This window comes from Uloborus diversus, chromosome 2 (assembly GCF_026930045.1).
Source record: "Uloborus diversus isolate 005 chromosome 2, Udiv.v.3.1, whole genome shotgun sequence".
NCBI lineage: Eukaryota > Metazoa > Arthropoda > Arachnida > Araneae > Uloboridae > Uloborus > Uloborus diversus.
This window is the reverse complement of record NC_072732.1, coordinates 173,862,472-173,882,900: the sequence shown is the minus strand read 5'-3', so window position 1 is coordinate 173,882,900 and position 20,429 is coordinate 173,862,472. Positions and strand designations below refer to the sequence as shown.

Below are 20,429 nucleotides of genomic sequence, written 5' to 3'. Positions count from 1 at the left end.
AGAAAAAAGGCAGTAAATGCATTTAGTAGCAAAAACATTGTGGCGTAAAATATCATTTTAGTAGATTTACTACAGTAGACAGAAGAAAGTTAGACTTGTGAACATCATTTAAAACTAAGGCAGTACGATAACTTCCCGAAAGTATGAATAACTGATTCGCATTTCTATTTCTTAATTTATTTGATCAATTTCACTACCAAGTCAGTGTGTTATAATGCTGTTCTTAAATGTGAAGACAAGAGCCCTCTCATATTTCCCAAAACGCAGTTTCCTTCTAATTTTATTTTTTTATATTTTACTTCTTTATTCATTTATTTTGGTTTGTGTTCTTAATTTTTTTATCATATTCATTTCCTTTCTTTTTCCAGAGTGACGAGCAAAAGTGGTTACGTTTAGGGACAACCTTTGACACATTTTTCGTGCTCAATTCCGAAGATGAAATTGAAGGATCGCTTTTCCGCTTAAAAGCTGTAAATGTGTATGGAACAAGTGAACCCAGTAAAGAATTCCATGTGCTGCGTGCAGTAGATGAAAATGTGGGAATTGTTCAACCCCTACATTCCATTTGTGATGAAAAATTGTGCAGTGATCCTATTAAAGATAATGAAAAGCAGTCAAGTGTTGCTACTGATGACGAATTAGGTGACAATGAAAGTGCCAGAAGTGATCGGGACCAGCTGCCAACATTGACAGAAGTTCAAGACATTCCATTAAATGTCCTCTTCGTTGCCACACAAACTTCCTTGCCCGCACCCTTTTTAAATTATGCCTGCATCGGCTCTGTCAATTTCCATGAAACAGCACTTTTTGCTGTAGAAGTTCCAGTACAAAATAAAGTCACAGAAAAAGATATTCAAATAAACAATTGCCATTTGATATGCAAGGAAGTAACTAAAATCGATCAACTTGCAGATTTTAAAATGGAACCCTTTTCTCCATATTCCATCCAATCTTCATTGGTAAAGAGAATGTGTTTGGAAATATTTGAGCCATTGAGTGAGATTGCTCACTACGTAAACGAAGAAAACGGTATATGGTATAGAGAAGTGTTATTGTGTGGAATGAATTGTGATTATACCTGTGGAATGAGAGAAATAAGCAGCGTCAAGTGCATAAACACCAAAACCACAACAGTGCAATACGAAAGATATGTCCCTGTAAGCTTTCTTATGACGTGTGAGTATGGAGCTCTACAAGACTTTGAACCATTTGGCCATTTGGCACGATATGCCTTAATCATTCTTGATTATTGTGAAGCTGTCATGTTCCACGAAACATGTTGCTTGGATCAGGTTGTGAATACAGAAAATCTCACTGCATCAATTGAATATGAAAACGAAATCTTTGCTGAAGAACTCGTTGAAAATAAAATTAACCAAAGGTGTTATCCATTTACCACGTGCAAACCTGCAATGAGTGTTCTTCCTGTTAAGAAAAACGCAAGAATAGAAATCGATTCAATGAGTATTCCGTACGAAGAAATCGAAGATACATTAGATGATTTTGACTCGCGAACTTTAAGTTTACAACTATTGGAAATAGAAAAAAGTATCTTAGAAGAAAGATACGACATTTTTGAACAAACTGTTACAAACGTGAGTAATATTCCATTTGAACATTCAGAAAGATTTACTTTTTTGTCAACAGATTCACACAGCACAATAGAAAAAGCCCATTCGTCAAGAAAAATTCGCCATTGCAATAGCTTAGAAAATTACAATCGAATTCAGGAAATTCAGAACATTTCAGTTGAAGAATTTGATTCCAGTCGGTGGAGGAAACATTCAAGTCCCAATAACAAAACAGAACTCACAGTCAAGGTTCCCCCGTGGTTACGGAATGTCAGCCCGCGTTTTACCACGCATGATTCAGTGTTGAACGAAAATACCCCTGGCAGCGAAAATGAAATTGTCATCAACGAAAAAAGGGATATTCAGGGTGATGCATGTAAATACGAGGTGAGAGAAAAAAGTGTGCGGGAGTTGCTAAATTTAGCTGAAGAAGTAGAACGCCGCTTTACTGAGAAAACAGAACAAATCGAAAGCCTTGAAAACCTTCTGCAAAGCGAACTCACCTCGTTAGAAAGTGATTTGGCTGTTGTCAGCGAGATCCATCGAAGCTTATGTAACGAATCTGATATTTTACAACCTGTTGATTTATTTTCTGACAAAGTCTCAAATATGACGATCGAAAGTGAGAAACATGATGTTGATTTGATTGATTTTGATAAAACATTGGAATGTACTGAACAGAAGAAATCTAATCAGGAAGAGTATGCACCTGAAATAATTACGCATTTGCAAAACAGAGTGGTTCAAAGTGGGAATCGAACGAGACTCTATTGCTCTATATCAGGAAAACCTGATCCTCAAGTTGTTTGGTTGAAAAACGGTAAAATTCTACCAAAAAGTACAAGGCATATATTCAACAATTTGGTAACTATGCATTTAATATCTTACTATTTTGAACGATTTGAAATTGAGACATTTATTCTGTAGCTCATTTCTAAAATTTTATTATTGCAAGTTTTAAAGTATTTACTTAAGTTAAAGTTTATACTCTGCTAATACCACTTTATTCAAAGAGAGTTAGGATGAGGTTGAGTAACTTCCAAGTAAAAATTGAAAAACAATTTCATCATACAAATATTTTTTTAATCCTTCAGGCATTTCTTCACTTTCTGATGTAACTATAATAATTTTTTATGTAATTCCTGTGAAATACTTACCTTTTTGGAAGTTTTATGTTATGGACCATAGTTTTCCGACCGATGGTTCGGGAGTCCCTAAGGGTTCGCGAAGTGCTTAAAGGGGGTTTACCAAAATAATATTGTAATGGCGGAATTTTTAATCATAAACGTAAAATGATACGAGTAACTAAATAATATATTTACGTACGCAGATTTACTGCACTGTTACTAATTTGAAAATGAAACAAAAAAACAAAATAAATTGGCTGTGGTATTAAAGTATTTAATCTACACGACATGGGCATTCTAAATAAGAAAATATTGATAACTAATTTGTTGCTTCCATAAAATTTCAATAGAGTAGCCTGCACCAAGGCGCGTAATCGTCCATTTTATGGGAACTACTGAAAGTGTACGGTTTTAACCAACACAAACTATGGAAACCCTATGTACCATAGAACTGAAATCATGCTAAAAAAAAAATCTATATTTGTATCCAATACCTTTAGATGAATAAGTAAAATTTTTTTAGCGTTTCCAATAGCTTTTTAGGGGAAAATTCAATTAAACATGATGAACTACAAGCAGCTTATGGGTCATTCTTCAAAAAGTGTAACTTTTCTGTCACACGCCTTTTATAGTAAAAATTTTAAGGAACAATTATTTTACCAATGCTTTTCATCAAAAATATCGCTATTTAATCATGCCAACAATTTTTTAATAATAAATTTTATTTTAGTGTATTTTTGGTTCACAACATGTGATATCTCCACCTCCGTGGCATGTAACACACCTTGTGTGACTCTTTATGCTGCTTAATATCTTGTTTAATTAAAAGTCTATACTTATTTATTTATTACTAGCCGCCTGCGGCGACCAGCTGGTCCGCGTTTTTACGCCATTCGCCTTTTTACGCCAGGGGTGCCGCCTTCGGCGGCTGCTTAAACAATTTAGCGACGACATTAATCAATGTTTTTCTCTATAAATCAGTATTATCATTTGTTTTTTTACGTCAATGTAGCCGCTTTCGGCGGCTGCTTAAATAAATTTCGTGGCGGTGTCAATCAATCTATATCTATCTATATCATTAATAATTTGCATAAAATATTTTCTAGATCTGTCTCCAGTTTCGTCGTTTGGAATATTTTTAAAGGAGAGGGAGGGGAGACACAAAAGACGTACTCTTCATGCAAATTTTGTCGAAAAATAACAAAAAGCACTTCCACTTTTATGTGAAAGCATTGTTTTGTCAAAGTCATGGTGTGTGTGGGGGAGGGAGGGGGGCATTGACACCCAATGTGCAAGCAGCCACCTACGACGGCTGTTTGGCTAACTTGTCATTTACCTTTTTACTTCAAGTTTGTCGCCTTCGGCGGTTGTTTAAATAAATTTGGCAGCAGTATTAATCAATCCATCTCTATCTTTTTTTTGTGCCATTCACATTTTTACGCCAAGATTGCCGCCTGCGGCGGCTATCTACCTTTACAATCTATCTCTACATTTTCTTATCCATCTCTATTTATTTTGACCTCCTCGCCCATTTCCTAATAAAAACAAAGAACACTCAAAAAACCGCTTTTTTTTATTTAAGTAGAGCAAAAAAAAAAAAAAGCTCAAATTCCCCGTAGTGTGTAAAAAGTAGCGTTTGACAAGATAAAAAAAATCTCGCTGTTTTTATTGAATTAATGCGCACAACTATGAAATGTAACGTAATATAGATACAGCGAAAGGTCCAGCTTGAGGGGGGGAGGATGGAAAAAGAAATAAATGCAATCCCTAAATAAAACAAAAAAAAAAGGGAAGAAAAAAAGCAAGCACTGCCGAAAAAACACGTGGTCATCACGTCAGAAAATGTAGAAGTAAGCTATATAGTAAAAAAAAAAAGATTAACATTGCTTGCGATTAAGATTCCTTCGTAAATATCGAATCAAAACCCAAGTAGTGACGTCACAGGCATAAAAGATTGAAGAACGCTTTTTTCGACTGATGCGTGAAAGGACATGATGTGTTCAGCATTAAAAAAATTGTAAAAAAAAAACTATTGCGTATTTTTAAGAACTTTTTTTCTTTTGAAGAGGGCGAAATGTTTTTACTATTACCAACTTAAATTTCAGAAATGAGGCTTTGATACTTCTCTCAGGATGATATTAGAAAAAAATAAAACCCAGGAAAACATGCAAATTAAAGGTTTTTTCAAAAATTCATAAAAAATACAAAACTTGCTCTATCTTCAAAATTTTTTTGTTCATCATATTTAAAATTAAATTTCCGACACTATAGTACCAAAAATATTTGTCTGGCGCGATTGGTTCGGGGTCTGTGAGGTTAAAAGTACTAAAAAGTGCTAAAAATCACATAAAACATTAAATAACTTTTTTTCTAATTAAAATATCAAAAATCAAAGCCCGAGGTGCACAACTTCAGCAAAAACTACACCTGTATACCAAATTTCATCTTTCTAGGCCTTACCGTTTTCCCGGGATGAGCGCCACACACACACACACACACAAACATCTTATTTTATTATATGTATAGATTACTTTCACAAGTGTCTCAAATACTAATTATTTAAGTATATTTAATTTTTTAATATTATGTTTTAGTTCGTTTTAGTAGAATAAGAAGTCATGTCACACAGTAAATTCTCACCTCCATTACTTAAACACAAAATGTCATTCCTCATTAGCACGTGGCACTAATGACATCACATTTTATTTCCCATGATACAAAGGAGCCCCCCTGTTTATTTTCAGCCATAAAGAAGTTGGGACATTTTTGTTGAAACTCAAGAAGATAGATTATGTTTAAAAACCAAGTGTGGTTATTGTGACTTCTCACCTCCGTGAACTTGACTTTCAGGGATATATATTAATGTAAAAAAAGAATTGATCATGTTTTCATATGCTTAACATGTGCAGATTGTAGCAACGAAGAAAAGAAAATATTCCCTTGGAAAATGTATCCATTAGACCTATATTGATGGAAAATTCCTCACCTCCATGAATCTCATCTCCGAGACAGACCTTATCAATGCCATTATTTCTGAGATGAAAATAAATGATGAAAGAGAAATACATCAATCTTAGGCGATCTACCAAAATAATAAATTTCCAGTTTTTCTCAAATTTACTAAATACTATTGTTTAACACACATTTGAACTAAAAGGATAACTACTAATTAAGCCGTACTTTAATTAAGAGACCATAATATTAGATTCCCACTGATCATTGAAATGCCTCATTGTTTGCACATTTAACAAAATTACTATCTTGATGTTGAACTGACCTCGATTTTTAAACATTGAAAAAGTTTTTCTTTTTTTTTATTTCCGAAAGCAAGGTGTTTTATTTTTTTATTTGTAAGTTGAATAATCGGAACTTAGCTGAGCCATTGTTTATGGTTACTTCTAGCAGGTAACACTTCCATTAAAAAAAAAGAAAACAAAAGGTTTCGAAGTTGAAAAATATTTTCGTTCAAAAGTTATATTTTCTGAAGAATGACCCTAATGGAAACATCAGAAACATCTTTCGCTAACTTTGAATGACCACTTTCTTAATAAACACAATGTATTCCTGTCAAGAAACTGTGTACATAGCTTAGAAAACGTAAATATGGATTCACTTCTAATTTTACAGCAGAAAGAAAATCGCATTCAGTTATCCTCTGGCAGTTCTCTAAACGTTATTTTTAGATGTCGCTCTTTGACTTCGGTTTTAGTGCTTCGAATGTTTCAAATAAATTTTCCTGTGCCTCATAAGAAACCATTTAAAATATTTTTACCGTTTAGCACAACGTCTTTGAACAATGATTTTAAAGTATTCTCACCCATAATATAAATACAGAAGCAATTTAAAGCAAAACCTACTTTAAAGTGAACACTGTAAGTTTCTGAGTCAAGCTTCAAACATTTCTGTTCCATAACTGTTCTACTAAGAGTTTTCTCAAACATAATGCACACTTAATCGAAAAATGATCAAATAAGCTTTGTTTTAAACTATGATTGAAATTTAAAAAAAGTTAAAGTAAATATGGCACAAGTTGTCAAGAAATGTTTATTAAAGAGTTTTTTTCATTTCTAATCTAACGTTATACTTACTAAGAATCTGTTTATTGAATTGATGTTGCTATCAGTTGCTGCTATTTTCTTCCTGTTGCTATCAGTTTTAGTTTGGATCAATGTTTGCACTTACATGTTTTGCAAATGTGGTGTAGTTTCTTGATGCGGACTGTTGTACAGCAAAGAAAAAAATGCTCTTTTAAATTTTGTTTTCTTACCTAAAACTTACTTGCGGGACTAGGGTTTCGAAAAATTCTTTCAGATTTTAGAAGGGGTTCGCAGAGGAAAATATGTGGCTAACCCTTGGTTGGATATTTTCTCACCAAAACTATTTACCATCATATGGACATTACACACAAATATAAAATAATGCTATCTGGCATTGCATTCCAATATAATTTCAAATAAACTAATCCACAAGTTTTCTCAAATTCATGTTAATTTGCGCGTTAGTTGAATCATAGTGATCATAATGTTTTGAATAAACGCCTAATCTAGTCCTTATTTCAGATGGAATTCGGATTTTATATTGATATCTATAACGCAATGTCTTCAGACAGTGGCATGTATACATGCATAGCAACAAATTGCAACGGTGTTGCTCAGACTCAAGCTTATCTCCGTGTTATAGGTAAGTAAAATCAGATTTTCTAAAAATAATATGTGCATCAGAAAATTTAACTTGACTACAAGGGCTGGAACTTTAATCGTGGCAACTATTCATTTACGTCTAATGCAAAAATTTTACATGTTACCAAGTTTTACAGTCCTACAATATAGTCACCAGTATTGTATGCAACCCGTTTCCAACGATCGTAGGACACCTGTAGCAAGTTCGAATGAAGCGGTCTACTGCCGCAAGAGTCTTTGGAACAGTTCTGAGGCGAATCCCACGAAATGGTTCCTTCGTCTCAGGAATTAAGTCAGAATCTTTGGAACAGTTGTGAGGCAAATGCCACGAAGCGTGACTTCACCTAAGAAATTTAATCAAAGTCATAAGGACGTATGTATTTAAGAATATGACTTAATCCCTAAGATAAAGAAACCTCTCTTCGTGCTATTCGTCTCAGAACTGTTTCATTTGAACTACACTATATGACTAAAAGTATTGGGACACTTTCAAAGATTCACATTTTTAGTGACTTCTCAAGAAATAAAAGACTAATTGTTTTGTAATTTTTTTCATGTAAAAGGTATGCCCCAGCAGTCATTTAAAAATAAAAGTTACATTACTCTTGCATTTAGGGGATCAGTAACAAATTGAGGAAAACAAAAATAGTTTTTTATCATCCATCATTGTAAATCTGAGAGTAATCTGTAAATTTCAGAAATTAGTTAGCTATGTACAATTATTTTACATATTTTTCAGCAAGTATCACTGATATTCACGAAGATATGAGCATTTCTTCCAAAACTACGAATTTTATTTGAAAGTTTTTGGCTCATAACACGCGAAGTTTTCCATCAAAGCTTACCACACTTTCAGAAAACTTGACAGCATACAAAAGAAGTGTAATACTAAAATTTGAAATTAAAATGTTGAAACTTTAATAAAATATGGACATTTAAAGCAATTTACGTCTCACTGCGCATGCGCGAAAGATAGCAATTTAAACTTTCACAATCTAAAAATCAACTAGATTCTTCAACTCATAAAAAAATTCCAGTTCAATACCTTAAAATTTCAGAAAGTTATCAGCGGTCCAATGAGCCGAATCTCAACAATTCTTCGATAGGCAACGAGTCGTGAGGGGTGGTTCGCAAATAATCTGTTTTTATTATGAATCACACTGAACGACTGCAAGCAAATGTTGCTAAGTTGCTAACAACCCCTTCGGCTCGTTGCCTATCAAGAATTGTTGAAGTTCGTCTCATTTGATCGCTGATAACTTTCTGAATTTTTTAAGATATTGAACTGGAATTTTTTTATGAGTTGTAGAATCTAGTTGCGTTTTAGATTGTGAAAATTTAAAATGTTATCTTTCGCGCATGCGCAGTGAGAAATTAATTGCTATAAATGTTCATATTTTATCAAATTTTCAACATTTTGATTTCAAATTTTAGATTACACTTCTTTTGTATGCTGTCAAGTTTTCTGAAAGTTTGGTAAGCTTTGATGGACAACTTCGCCTGTTATGAGCCAAAAACTTTCCAATAAAATTCGTAGTTTTGAAAGAAATGCTTGTATCTTCGTGAATATCGGCGATATTTGCTCACAAATATGCAAAATAATTGTACATAGCTAACTAATTTCTGAAATTTACAGCTCATTCTCAGCTCTTTACGATGAATGATGATCAAAAACTATTTTCGTTTTTCTTAATCGCGATCCCCTAAAGGCGAGGGTAATGTAACTTTTATTTTTAAAATGACAGCTGGAGCATACCTTTTTTGGTGACAAAAGTTACAAATCAATTAGTCTTTTATTTCTTGATAAATTCTTAAAAATGTGAATTTTTGAAAGTGTTCCAATACTTTTGGTCCTATAGTGTATCAATAGAACTGGCGCTGCTACAGGAGTTCCATATCGTTGGAAACGAGTTTACACAATGATGGTGATGTACTGAAGGACTGTAAAACTTGGTGGGATTGTTCATCTTTGTATTACATGTACATAAGTACTGTAAAAGCAGTCATATTTGAGAGGTTTTAATTTTTGCAAGCGCGTCTTAATCGCAAAATATTTTAGTTGCATATGTATTAAATTAGTTTTCTGTTCTGTTCGTTCAAATTTGCGAAATTTTCAGTTCGGGAAATCACCGATATCTTCATTTTCGTGAAAATTACATCTCGCGAAAAATAGTGCTTTTACAGTAGTTGTCCCTGTTAAAATTCCAACCCACGTATATTGGAAAGAAAATCATCCTGGTGCGCTGTTATGGGTCGTAAACGTATCTAAGTAAACCAATTAAAAAGTATTTTTATCTGAAATATTTTATAAACATTACCAAGGCCTCTCAGTTTAATACTACTATACAGCTCCTAGGATACATAAAGAAAACTGTTTTCGGCAGTTTTCTTTAAATAGTTATCCGTCGGACACCATAGTTCATCAAATGTTTTGTACTTGCGTCATTATTTGAATTTTGAAAAAAGATCTGGATCATTGTAATAATTATGAAGAACAAAATAAAAATGTGTTGCTGTTCTAACTGTGAATTGAATTGAGGTTAATACTTTCTCTAAATGAGAAACCCTTATATCCGTCTTTCTTGTTAATTGAGAAAATTTGAAAAAACTCAGTCTGATGCAGAAAAGAAAGCTGTTTCGAATCAAATAGAATGTTAAGAGGTGTAAGAAATGTTTCATACCTGCAAATAAAGTGAAAATTTAGCTTAAAAAATTAATTACAAAAAACAGGTAAACTCCGGAAGCTCAAAGCACTTTTTCACAAAAAGTTCAAAGCTATAGGTGCTATGGGGTCTTCCGGATACTGGTCCGCTGCAAGCATAATTTCGCAATTTCTTTGGCGTTACTTTTTTTGATACATAGAGAAACCTAGACCATCTCGATCAATTTCCATTCAAAACAACACATTGCAGAAGAATTGATAATTGCAGTGCAATAAATTGTTTTGTTTCCTTTTACCCCGGGCGACCCTATTTAAAATACACTGGTGTGCAAAAATTAAGGACGAATTCGAAAAATTAGCATATCAGCTGAACGAAGAGGCAGAGCGGACAGAAAGACCAATCAGGAGATTAAGTAAGATAATGTACGGTAGCACATGCGCAGATATGCAGGCAGACGTAATGGGGGAGTGTCTGAGTAGTATAAAGCATGTTGTCGGTGTAAGATCAGTATTTCTGGCAAAGAGATTGCACGCCGTATAGCAGTTAAAATCACACCGAGTTGCTGCCTCAGCGAGAAATGGCGAATAATCAATCTGTTAGACGACATCCGGATGCTTTTACCCGATGTCGAATCACTGGGAAGTTGGAGGAAGGTCGCAGTGTGACAAGTGTGGCTGCAGAGTTCGGGATTGCTGACAGCATCGTTTTACGACTTTGGAGACAATTTCAAACTACAGGAACAGCTATCCGGGGGTTCAGTAGTGGTCGTCAACGAGGAACCACACCCGCAGATGACCGGTATATTGTCTTACAGGCCAGAAAAAACAGGCGGCAGACAGCGGGAGAAATCGCTAGACACACGACACAGGCGACTGGACGACCGATATCGCGTTTTACCGTGACCAGAAGACTGCACGGTGGTGGTCTGTTTGCACGACGCCCTATACGGTGTGTACCTCTAACGCCTGCCCATCGGAGAAGGCGTTCTCTGTGGTGCCGGGAACACCGGAATTGGAGAGACAATGAATGCGGACGAGTACTCTTTACAGATGAGAGCAGATTCAGTCTGAGTAGCGATTCTCATCGCATACTCATCTGGAGAGAGCGGGAAAGTCTCAATCATCCCTCGAACATCATTGAAAGGGACAGGTATGGAGTTCGCAGTGTTCTCGTTTGGGGAGGCATCATGCTTGGTAGTCTTACAGACCTTCACATCTTCGACGCAGTTTCAGTCAACGGGAACCATTATTGTAACGAGATTCAACTTCCATATGTGCGTCTTTTTAGAGGCGCTATGAGTCCGCAATTCCTTTTCGTGGACGACAATGCACCATGTCATCGCACAGTAGCTGCCGAAGAGCTCTTAGAGAGTGAGGATATTGAATGTATGGATTGACCGGCACGATCTCCGGATCTCAATCCCATCAAGCATGTATGGGATTTTCTAGGCAGACGCTTGGCAGCTCGTACCTTACCACCAGTAACGATTCGGGAGCTTCGATTGGAGCTGCAAGACGAATGGGCAGCAATGCCTCAACAACTCATTGACACCCTCATTCTCAGCATGGGCAGACGCTGTGAAACCTGCCTAGCAGTCGGGGAAGATCATATCCCCTCCTAAAGACCGGATGTTTCCTGCTGGACACCCATCACAGGGATGTTTCGGCCTTCAGTCGCATTGCGCTCCGTGCTACTTTTTCAATAAAGCTTCTTTTTATCCCTCTCATTTCTCTTTTAGTGAGTGTTGCTTACATCACACATGTCCTTACGTATTGGGGATCTTACGGTATTAAATGTATTGATTTGGAAAGCTTTTGTACAAAGTTATATTGAAAACACCGTCTCGTCCTTAATTTTTGCACACCAGTGTATTTCTACACATATTTCATTTCCTCTGAGTTTTGAAATTGTCTTCTATGTACAAAATTAAACTTTTTTCATTGTTGTTTTAATGCTCACAAGTATTTCAAATGTTTTTTTTTTTAATTAAAGGAAAGCGAGAATTTAGCCCAGAAGAACCCAAATTTCTGAAATCTCCTGGTGATATTAAAGTTAATGTAGGTGAGACGGTTACACTAGAATGGAAGATATCCGGAACGCCAGTTCCAAACGTCATCTGGTAAGTTTTCACGCAAATTTATCTAATTAATATGAAGAAATGCTTTTCGGAAAAACAAGTCAGAAGTTTTTCACAGCAAAATTTTTTTAACCAGTATCCCTGTCACACCGTAGTTTTTCCATTTTTTTATACCTGGATCATTATTTAATTTTGAAAGAAATCTGGATCATTATAATAGCTTGATTATAAATAAGGGGCCATTCATTAATTACGTAAGGGCCTCAATGGGGAGGGGGAGTTTGAAAAATCTCTACATACCCTTTTCTTTGGGAGGTGCGGGGTTTTCCGAGTCGATATTTTGTATAAGAAATCGCTTGGTAAGAGGTTTGGCAGGGATCATATTTCATTTGCGTCTGGAAAACAAAAAACGTATTTGGTTTAGGATGAGCTGTTTTTTCTTGTTTTGCAAAGAATGAATATTGTAAAATACAATGAAAGAATCGTACAATGTATGACAGGTTTATTTTTACTTATAATTAGTATAGCATCATATAATACGTATATTTGAAAAATAAAAATCTTTGATTTACGTCAAACTGGAAGTTTAACAAATGCTTATGTTAGTCCATGAATAGATAACAGTGCTTAATCTGATAATGAATTTAAAAAACTGAAACGGTAAACCAAAATTCTTGCTATATAATTACTTTTGGAAATTGATTAATTAAAAAACTTTCTTTCATTCAGAAACCAATTGCCGCATTTTCGTTTTAATTCAGACATAGTATAAAAGTCAAAAAACAGATAATGATGCTTGTTCGTTTGTTGAATATATTTAGGTTCAAAAATGCTGAGAAAATTGAAACAAGCTTAAAGTTAGATGCCTTCAGCAATCACAGGGGTTGTTGTCGACTAGTCTTGCACGATGTTACTGCCGAGGATTGCGCCATTTACAGCTGTTACCTGGAAAACGAAGCTGGCTCTTCGGTGTCCACAGTTTTAGTTTCTGTTTCGGGTGAGTTAAAACATTAATTAGAAAAAAAAGTTATCGTTACTGTTAAAAAATAAAAAGAAAAAAAAACTCATGAACCATACTGACGCTTTCATGCTTACATTCTGATAAATTAAAACATGAATTTTAAAAGAAAAGTTGCTATTGTTACAATTTAAAAATACTCATTAACCGTACTGACGCTTTTATGCTTACATTCTGGTAAATTAAAACATGAACTTAAAAAGAAAAGTTATTATTGTTACAATTTTAAACCACTCATGAACCATACTGCTCACCTGCGGGAGGGGGGGGGGGGGAGAACCATGGCGCAGACTGTGCCATTGAAAGTTTTAGCGGTGATATTTTTGAGAGGTTCTTTTCAAAAAATTTTTAGGGGTTCTTGCTTTTGGGGGGATCTTTGCAAAACTTAGGGGGGTTGCGCCATTGTTCTTAGGGAGTGGGCACCCCCACATACTGATAAGGTTTGCATTATGGTAAATTACAATTTAATAAATAAATCAATTAATAAATTGATGGATAAAAGAAAAGTATAAACTCCCAAAAATGAGTTTATATCATTTCAATACCTAGTAATTTCCTTCTTATGCAAAAGATATACATTTTGTTTTGAGAGAATTAGTATTTGATACCAAGCTGTAGGGTTATTTGGGGCGCTGAGGAAACAAAAGTTTTAACATTAGACACTTCCCTTGCCTCTTGGATCAATTTGAAGAGAAAACCATGACTCCCTGAGAAAAACTGTTAGCGGTGCATTTTACTTTATGGATGTTTGTTAGCGAATGAAACCATTTACTTCAAAGTTTTTTCATTTACACGGAGATTAGGAAATAGTAATTTCGTTCTGCTTGAGGCTGAAGCAGGGATAAAGTTGCGTATTTCAGTTTAGAGGCTGGAGAAGTTCTAGCACTCATTCTGCTGTCCAGAGGAAACCAAAATTTTTGGGATAGGGTGAATTATCAATTTCCGGAATTAAATTCCGAACATCTAATGAAAAATATATATACTAAGAGATCATTAAAATAAATTTTAACCAAAAAAGTCTCAATATTGCAATATTGTGTCTACATTTAGTGAAAAATCAGCCAAAATTGCCGAATAAGGAAGTTTTTGGGAGGTCAAAGTGACCTTCTGTGACCTCCCATCGGGGCACCCCTGCATATGTCTGTGAACCAAATGGTACTTAAAAACATTTCACGAATAAAATCTTTCAAAACATTAAATTATGCGAAAAAATTATGTAGAATATACACAAATATTTTACTATTATTTATTAGTACAAACGAATAGATTTGTTGATGACCATTATTGAAAAAAGTGTTTCCTTTCCAGATGGAACAAATGAATCTGCAATTATTCCAGACAACTCCGATGTCGTATTAAATGTGAGAGAGAAGTGCTACATTTTGGATGACTTAGATCTGAGTTTGTTAGATCTTGAGGAAAGGTAAAGATTACTCCGAAAGTTTTTTTTTTTTTTTTTTTTTTTGAAATATATTGAGACCAATTGCGTTTTAGCAATATTATTTTAGAGAAAGTTATCACTTTTTACAGCTTTTTATATTCTCCAGTAATGTTTTTTATTCTTCTAACTTCTTCAATTGAAGGGCTCGGGGCAGAAATGGGACAAGCAACAAGGAGTGACTTCTCGATCAAAAGTTTTTGTTTCTCATAACAAAAACTGAAATAAACATGACAATGGATTAATGTCTATGGAGAAAAACGTATCTGGTTTTATTACTGTAGAATATAGAATATGTAATACTTTTGAAAATTCTACAAATATTTTTTTTTAAGTTGGAAATGGGCCTACTGAAAAATTCACATCATGTGGCATACCACAATCCTGCCCTGAACCCTTCAATTGAAGAAGTTAGAAGAATAAAAAACATAACTGAAGCATATAAAAAGCAATAAAATGTAATAACTTTTCGAGTTTTGTGTTTTCAGCTAAAATTCGGATACCACCTCGATAAATCGGCACGTTTTATTAAGTTCTCGGCGGGGTTGTCCAAAAATAATCTCGCGCTTTGAGAGGGAAGGGGTTTCGTGAAACTGATTTTGTGGCAAAAGAGATGGAGGGGTTAACAAGAAGTGTGAGATCACGCATTTTTTATGAGAATATGCTTTAAAAAACAGAGTGATTTGTTGTCAACAACTGACTCGGTATAGGATTTGGGGGACGGAAGAATGCAAGGTGTAGTGTGACACATTAGGGCCGTTTCCAAGGACTCTTTCGATCCCGGAAAAACCTGCTTTTCACCGCTTTCCGGTTATTTGCGGGGTTTATGTGGAATCTTTCTACTCCTGCTAGCTTCTGGAGTGAAAGCGGTGTTTCTACCCAGAATGCATTACGCGAAACAAGTTCGTCTACTAGCCGTTAAGGATGCTGGGTAAAAACCGCTTTCTCTGGTATAATGGGAGAACCTCTTTTTACATGGAAACGGGGAATTTTTCAATCGTTTTTTTTTTTTTTTTTTGGAGCCAGAGCGGAGATTTACCGGGTCGAAAAAGACGTTATGAACACGGCTATTGTGACGAAAGGGATTTTTATGGACAACCCCTTAATTGAGACATTCACTCTAGATTTAGTCTCGTAAAAAAAACCAAAGGAAAGAAAATGTTTCCGTCAAAAGAATTTGTTTACATCCTGTAAGTTCACATTTTTGCTCTGAAAAAATGGTTATTCATGTTTTTAAACTAAACAGCTTTTACATCAAATTTTCAAAGAAAATCACAATTTTCGACGCAAAAATCCACCTTCAAACGCGCATAATTACTTTTATAATGGTTCCCGAAAATGGGGTTGTTTACTGCAATCAAAAATACTACTTTTAGTCACTGAAATTGATAGAATAAGCAAAAAAAAAATTTAATGGAGCGAGAAAAAACTTTCATTTCCCCAACGTTTAATTTTTAATTATTTTTTAAAATTTCCGATTTTGAAAAAAAGGTGTGGTCTTTATGACGTCACAAATGATGTACTTTAGAGCATCTGTCTACCGCGTTTCCACGTTATGATAACCAAGAAGCGAATAAAAAATTGCGCTCTACGCTTACTTTTCCCCATATCGTTGTTAACACAAGTGAGTAAAGAAGCGAATTAAATATTGTTCTCTGTGAATGGCATTTCATCATTTGTGATGTCATCGGCAGTAGCAAAACAATGAAAGCGCACTCATTATATATTTTTTTAAATATTAAACTTAGTTAAATTATTTAAAAAATAGTCAGATCGTATGTTTTTACACATACTCTTTCAGAAAAAATACTTTTAAAATTTCAGAAACGACCTCACATTCTGACTAATGTGTCAAACGGCGGACTCATAAACGACGTCAATTTTGTTGAACAATGGAACGCCAAAAGAAACACATGAAAATTATTTGATGCGAGATAATCACACTGGTTTTACTGATATTAATTTTCAAAAAATTTTACTCGATTATATCGGTTCTGGTTTTCTGGTGTCTAGATTTTTGCAGTTTGTGAGTCTACTGTGTTGTTTAGCCATTCAAGAAGGCTGTGACAGATTCAAATTTTGGAAAGTGAATACAACCATTAGTTGTAACGTATACGTTTAGCTGAAAATTGATCAAATTTGTGCTACAATATGATTGATGTAAAAAAACAACGTAAAGAAAGAACTAATTCATTGTGCTTTATTTCCTTACAGGAATTTGTGTTTAATTAAGGTGGATTTTTTCACTTTAGTCAACGTATACGTTTGCCTGTAAATATACAAAGACACATGCGTTAACGATTCCTTAAATTTTTTTAAAATCTCATTGTTTTTCAGGTTACGAAAAGAAGCCTTGCTTTTGGAATCTATGCCATTCAAGCGGACCATGAACGAAGAACCGAAAGGTACCGGCAACGTTCAACTTGCTTCTTTTCTACAACATTTTGAAGAAATCGGTTCTGGGATTCCCGTTCCGTGTTAACAGTTGCATTTGACTAACTCAGATTCATCGCTTTGTGCACAATGTGATAAATTCTGCAATTAGTGCTTTTGTTTTGAAATCTTACATTTGAAGAACGTTTCTTTTTATTTTACTTACGGTTTTGCAGCTCGTATTCTTAGAATGTAAAATTTAAATTAATGTTTAATGCTTAGATTTTCATAAGTAAAATAAATTCCATTGATTTGAAGCTGTAGCGCCCTAAACTTCTCCGAGAATATACCTGACAAAATGTAATGAATAGTGTATCAGAACCTAAATGTGAGTCAACGACTGACACCCCCCACAGTCCCTTTTCTTTAAATAGTGATTTTAGACCAAATGAGAGATTTTTAATTCAATATCAAAGAAGTAATTTTATTGATTGAGCGAACTATTAGCTACTTTAATGATTCGAATGAATCTAATATTAAGCTCTCTTAAAGTATGGTTTAAATTTTAGTTTTCCTTTTAGTTCAAATTTGTATTGAAAATTGTGTGGTATCAATGTAATTTGAAATTAGTAAATTTGAGAAAAGACTGGGAATTTTAGATGTTAATAGACTATCTAAAATTGATGAACTTCCCTTGCATCCTTTATTCTGACCTCAAAAATAAGGACATTGTTAAGGTCTGTCACGGAGGTGAGATTCACCTAAGTGAGGAATTTTCCATTAATATAGGCCTAATAAATACATTTTTCTGGGAAAGAAAGTTTTCTTTGTTGGTACAATCTGCACATGTTAAGCATATGAAAATATGTGCACTTCTTTTTTTACATTAATTTACATCCCTGAAATTCAAGTTCACGGAGGTGAGAATTCTCAAATAACCACACTTGGTTTTTAAACACAATCTATCTTCTTGAGTTTCAACAAAAATGTCCCAACTTCTTTATGGCTGAAAATAATCAGGGGTGCTCCCTTGTATCATGGGAAATAAAATGTGATGTCATTACTGCCATCTGTTAATGAGAAATGGCATTTTGCGTTTGGGTAAAGGAGGTAAGAATTTTTGTGACATCATTATCCTACTAAAACGAACAAAAACACACTATTAAAAAAAATAAATGTACTTAAACAATTAGTATTTAAAGCACTTGTGAATGAAATAATAAATAAATAAGTATATACTATTAATTAAACAAGTTATTAAGTAAAATAAACAGTCGCACCAGGTATGTGACATGCCACGAAGATGAGAATTCACATGCTGTGAGCCAAAAATATAATAAAATATAAATCATTATTAAAGCATTGTTGGTAGATTTAAATAGATATATTTTTAGTGAAATTAAAAAACATTATTAAATGAATTGTTCCCATAATTTTTTTACTGTAAAAGGCATCGGACAGAAAAGTTACAGTTTTTGAAGAATGACCCGTATCAGAAGAAAAAGGAAAGTTAAAAAGTATTCGCTTGATAAAACAATATGATTACACTGTAATAGTCAATGGAGTAGCCTGGAAAAAATTGTAGAGCGGGACATATAGTTAGTTTTATTTTCTTTCTATACTTAAAAAAGGAAACTTTATGAGTTTCAGAGGGGGATACATCCCCATGTTCCCCTTCTTCGGGTACACCACTGGATGTAGTCATTCTTTAAGAGAAATTTAAAGATTTTTTCCTCCGTTTTCTAGGTGTTCCACTCATACCCGGCCGACCGTTTGCCCCAACTACTGTCAGCGTAGGATGCACTTGGGCCATCCTTTCTTGGACTGTTCCCCTCGACTACAGAGAAAGGGACTCCACCCTCATTTATCGGATAGAGAAACGACGCCTCTCGAGCAACCGATGGAAAGAAATCGGACGGACCAAGAATACCGTCTACACCGCACATGGGCTGAAGAGTGGAAAGTAAGAGCACTTTTCAAACTTCTATAATTTTGTTTCGAGTGTATTGACAGTCTAACATCCTAACCAGGAAACCACAATATAGTGTAATAATGGAAAAAAAAAAGTAACAAGCGAAAGAACATTGCAAAACATGCCTGGACGCATAAATTATTTGTCCTCATGTCCCCTTTCTCAAAACACAATGTCTTCAAAATCTGCCAAAATGAAAAGTCACCAAATTAAGCGAGGTTCAATCACAAATAGAAAACTTCTGTACATGGATGCAGACGATGAAATTGCGTGATCAATTTCTCGTCAAATGTGTAGCTTTGGCGCTTTTTTAAGATTTCGGCAGATTTTAAGCCGTTATGTCTCAATAAGTCTTGATATCTAAATATTTTTGCATCGAAAATATGTCTCAAGATCCGCTTTCGAATGATACCTTTTTGAACTTTTTTCATTATTACACTATTTCTGTGGTTCCCTGGTTAGTAAACCAGAGAACGATACTACTGGAACGGTGTCTGATCGCTTTTTTGTCACTAACACGAACGAAGTAACAGTGTGGGAATAAATGTTTGCTTGAATCCATTTTCATTTTTACCCGCGTTTCATCTGAACACTTCAACCACGCGGACTTTAAGGACCACAAGCTTTGCATTTGAATATGAACTTTTAAGAACATATAACTATTACATGTAGGCTTAAATATTGCGTCTGTCCACTTTTGTGAAACTAATCCATTCTAAACCTCCATTTTATTTATTCAATGTTGGCAGCTATGCCATTGGAAGTGAGCGTCGTGATTTTGTGAAACTGCTTTAAATTTGAGCAAGATAGAGCTGACATAGTCTGCGTAAAAAGAATGAGCGTGTCAAGTTCAAATAACGTCCCACTCTTTTCGCTTTTACCCTTCTGGTTGTCGTGGTTACGGCACTGTGAACGCTTTTCCCACATTGCTTCTGCAAATGTTGTGTGTTGCAGAAGCAGGAGAGGAAAAAATTCCTGGTGTGACAACCAGAAAGGGAAAAGAGAAGAGAGTGGGAAAGTTTTTTGGTCTTGACACGCCGTTTCTCGCTACATATATAGACTACAGTTTCTTCGCTCATAATTAACCACTCACTCAGGTGTTCGGCGAACTACGGCATAGTAGCTTAAGCAACCCTATTATAGTAAAACTGAATCAAGTTTTTAATGTATAAAATGTTTTTCAGCAATTGAACTAAACATTCTTTTTCTAGATCATACGCCTTCCGGATTTCTGCAGGCAACCGAGAAGGTTGGGGACCAGCAGCAACACTGCCACATCCAGTCAATTGCAGTTCGTGACTAACGGCCTGTTTTCACGCATTGCTAGCACAACATACTGAATTTATTTGCAAAGCTCTCTGTTTGTCCATGTACAAATCTTTAATAAAAAATGCTATTCGAAAGTGTTAACTACTTGTATAGTGCCTTCTTCTTTTTTTTTTTTTTTGTCTAATTTCCCATAAAAGTAAAAGAAAGAAGAAGAAAAGCATGAAATAAGGTTTTATGCATTT

At 34.7% G+C, this 20,429-nt stretch overlaps 1 protein-coding gene across 1 annotated transcript; it reads left to right on the top strand.

Annotated features, from left to right (window-relative positions):
• The first annotated feature begins 1,133 nt into the window (after nt 1-1,133).
• On the top strand, nt 1,134-20,370 carry LOC129216162 (muscle M-line assembly protein unc-89-like). Its single transcript, XM_054850331.1, has 8 exons — nt 1,134-2,435; nt 7,258-7,378; nt 12,033-12,159; nt 12,939-13,114; nt 14,444-14,558; nt 16,911-16,978; nt 18,693-18,909; nt 20,130-20,370. The coding sequence occupies exons 1-8, from the start codon at nt 1,170-1,172 to the stop codon at nt 20,215-20,217; spliced, it is 2,178 nt and encodes a 725-aa protein (XP_054706306.1). The 5' UTR covers nt 1,134-1,169; the 3' UTR covers nt 20,218-20,370.
• Nucleotides 20,371-20,429: the final 59 nt, after the last annotated feature.

Excerpts from the sequence above, each read along its gene's own strand:
- LOC129216162 (XM_054850331.1), top strand. The coding sequence starts at position 1,170 with ATGACGTGTGAGTATGGAGCTCTACAAGACTTTGAACCATTTGGCCAT. Across the intron at positions 12,160-12,938 it reads CCAGTTCCAAACGTCATCTG|GTTCAAAAATGCTGAGAAAA; the intron begins GTAAGTTTTCAC and ends GAATATATTTAG. Across the intron at positions 14,559-16,910 it reads TTGTTAGATCTTGAGGAAAG|GTTACGAAAAGAAGCCTTGC; the intron begins GTAAAGATTACT and ends ATTGTTTTTCAG.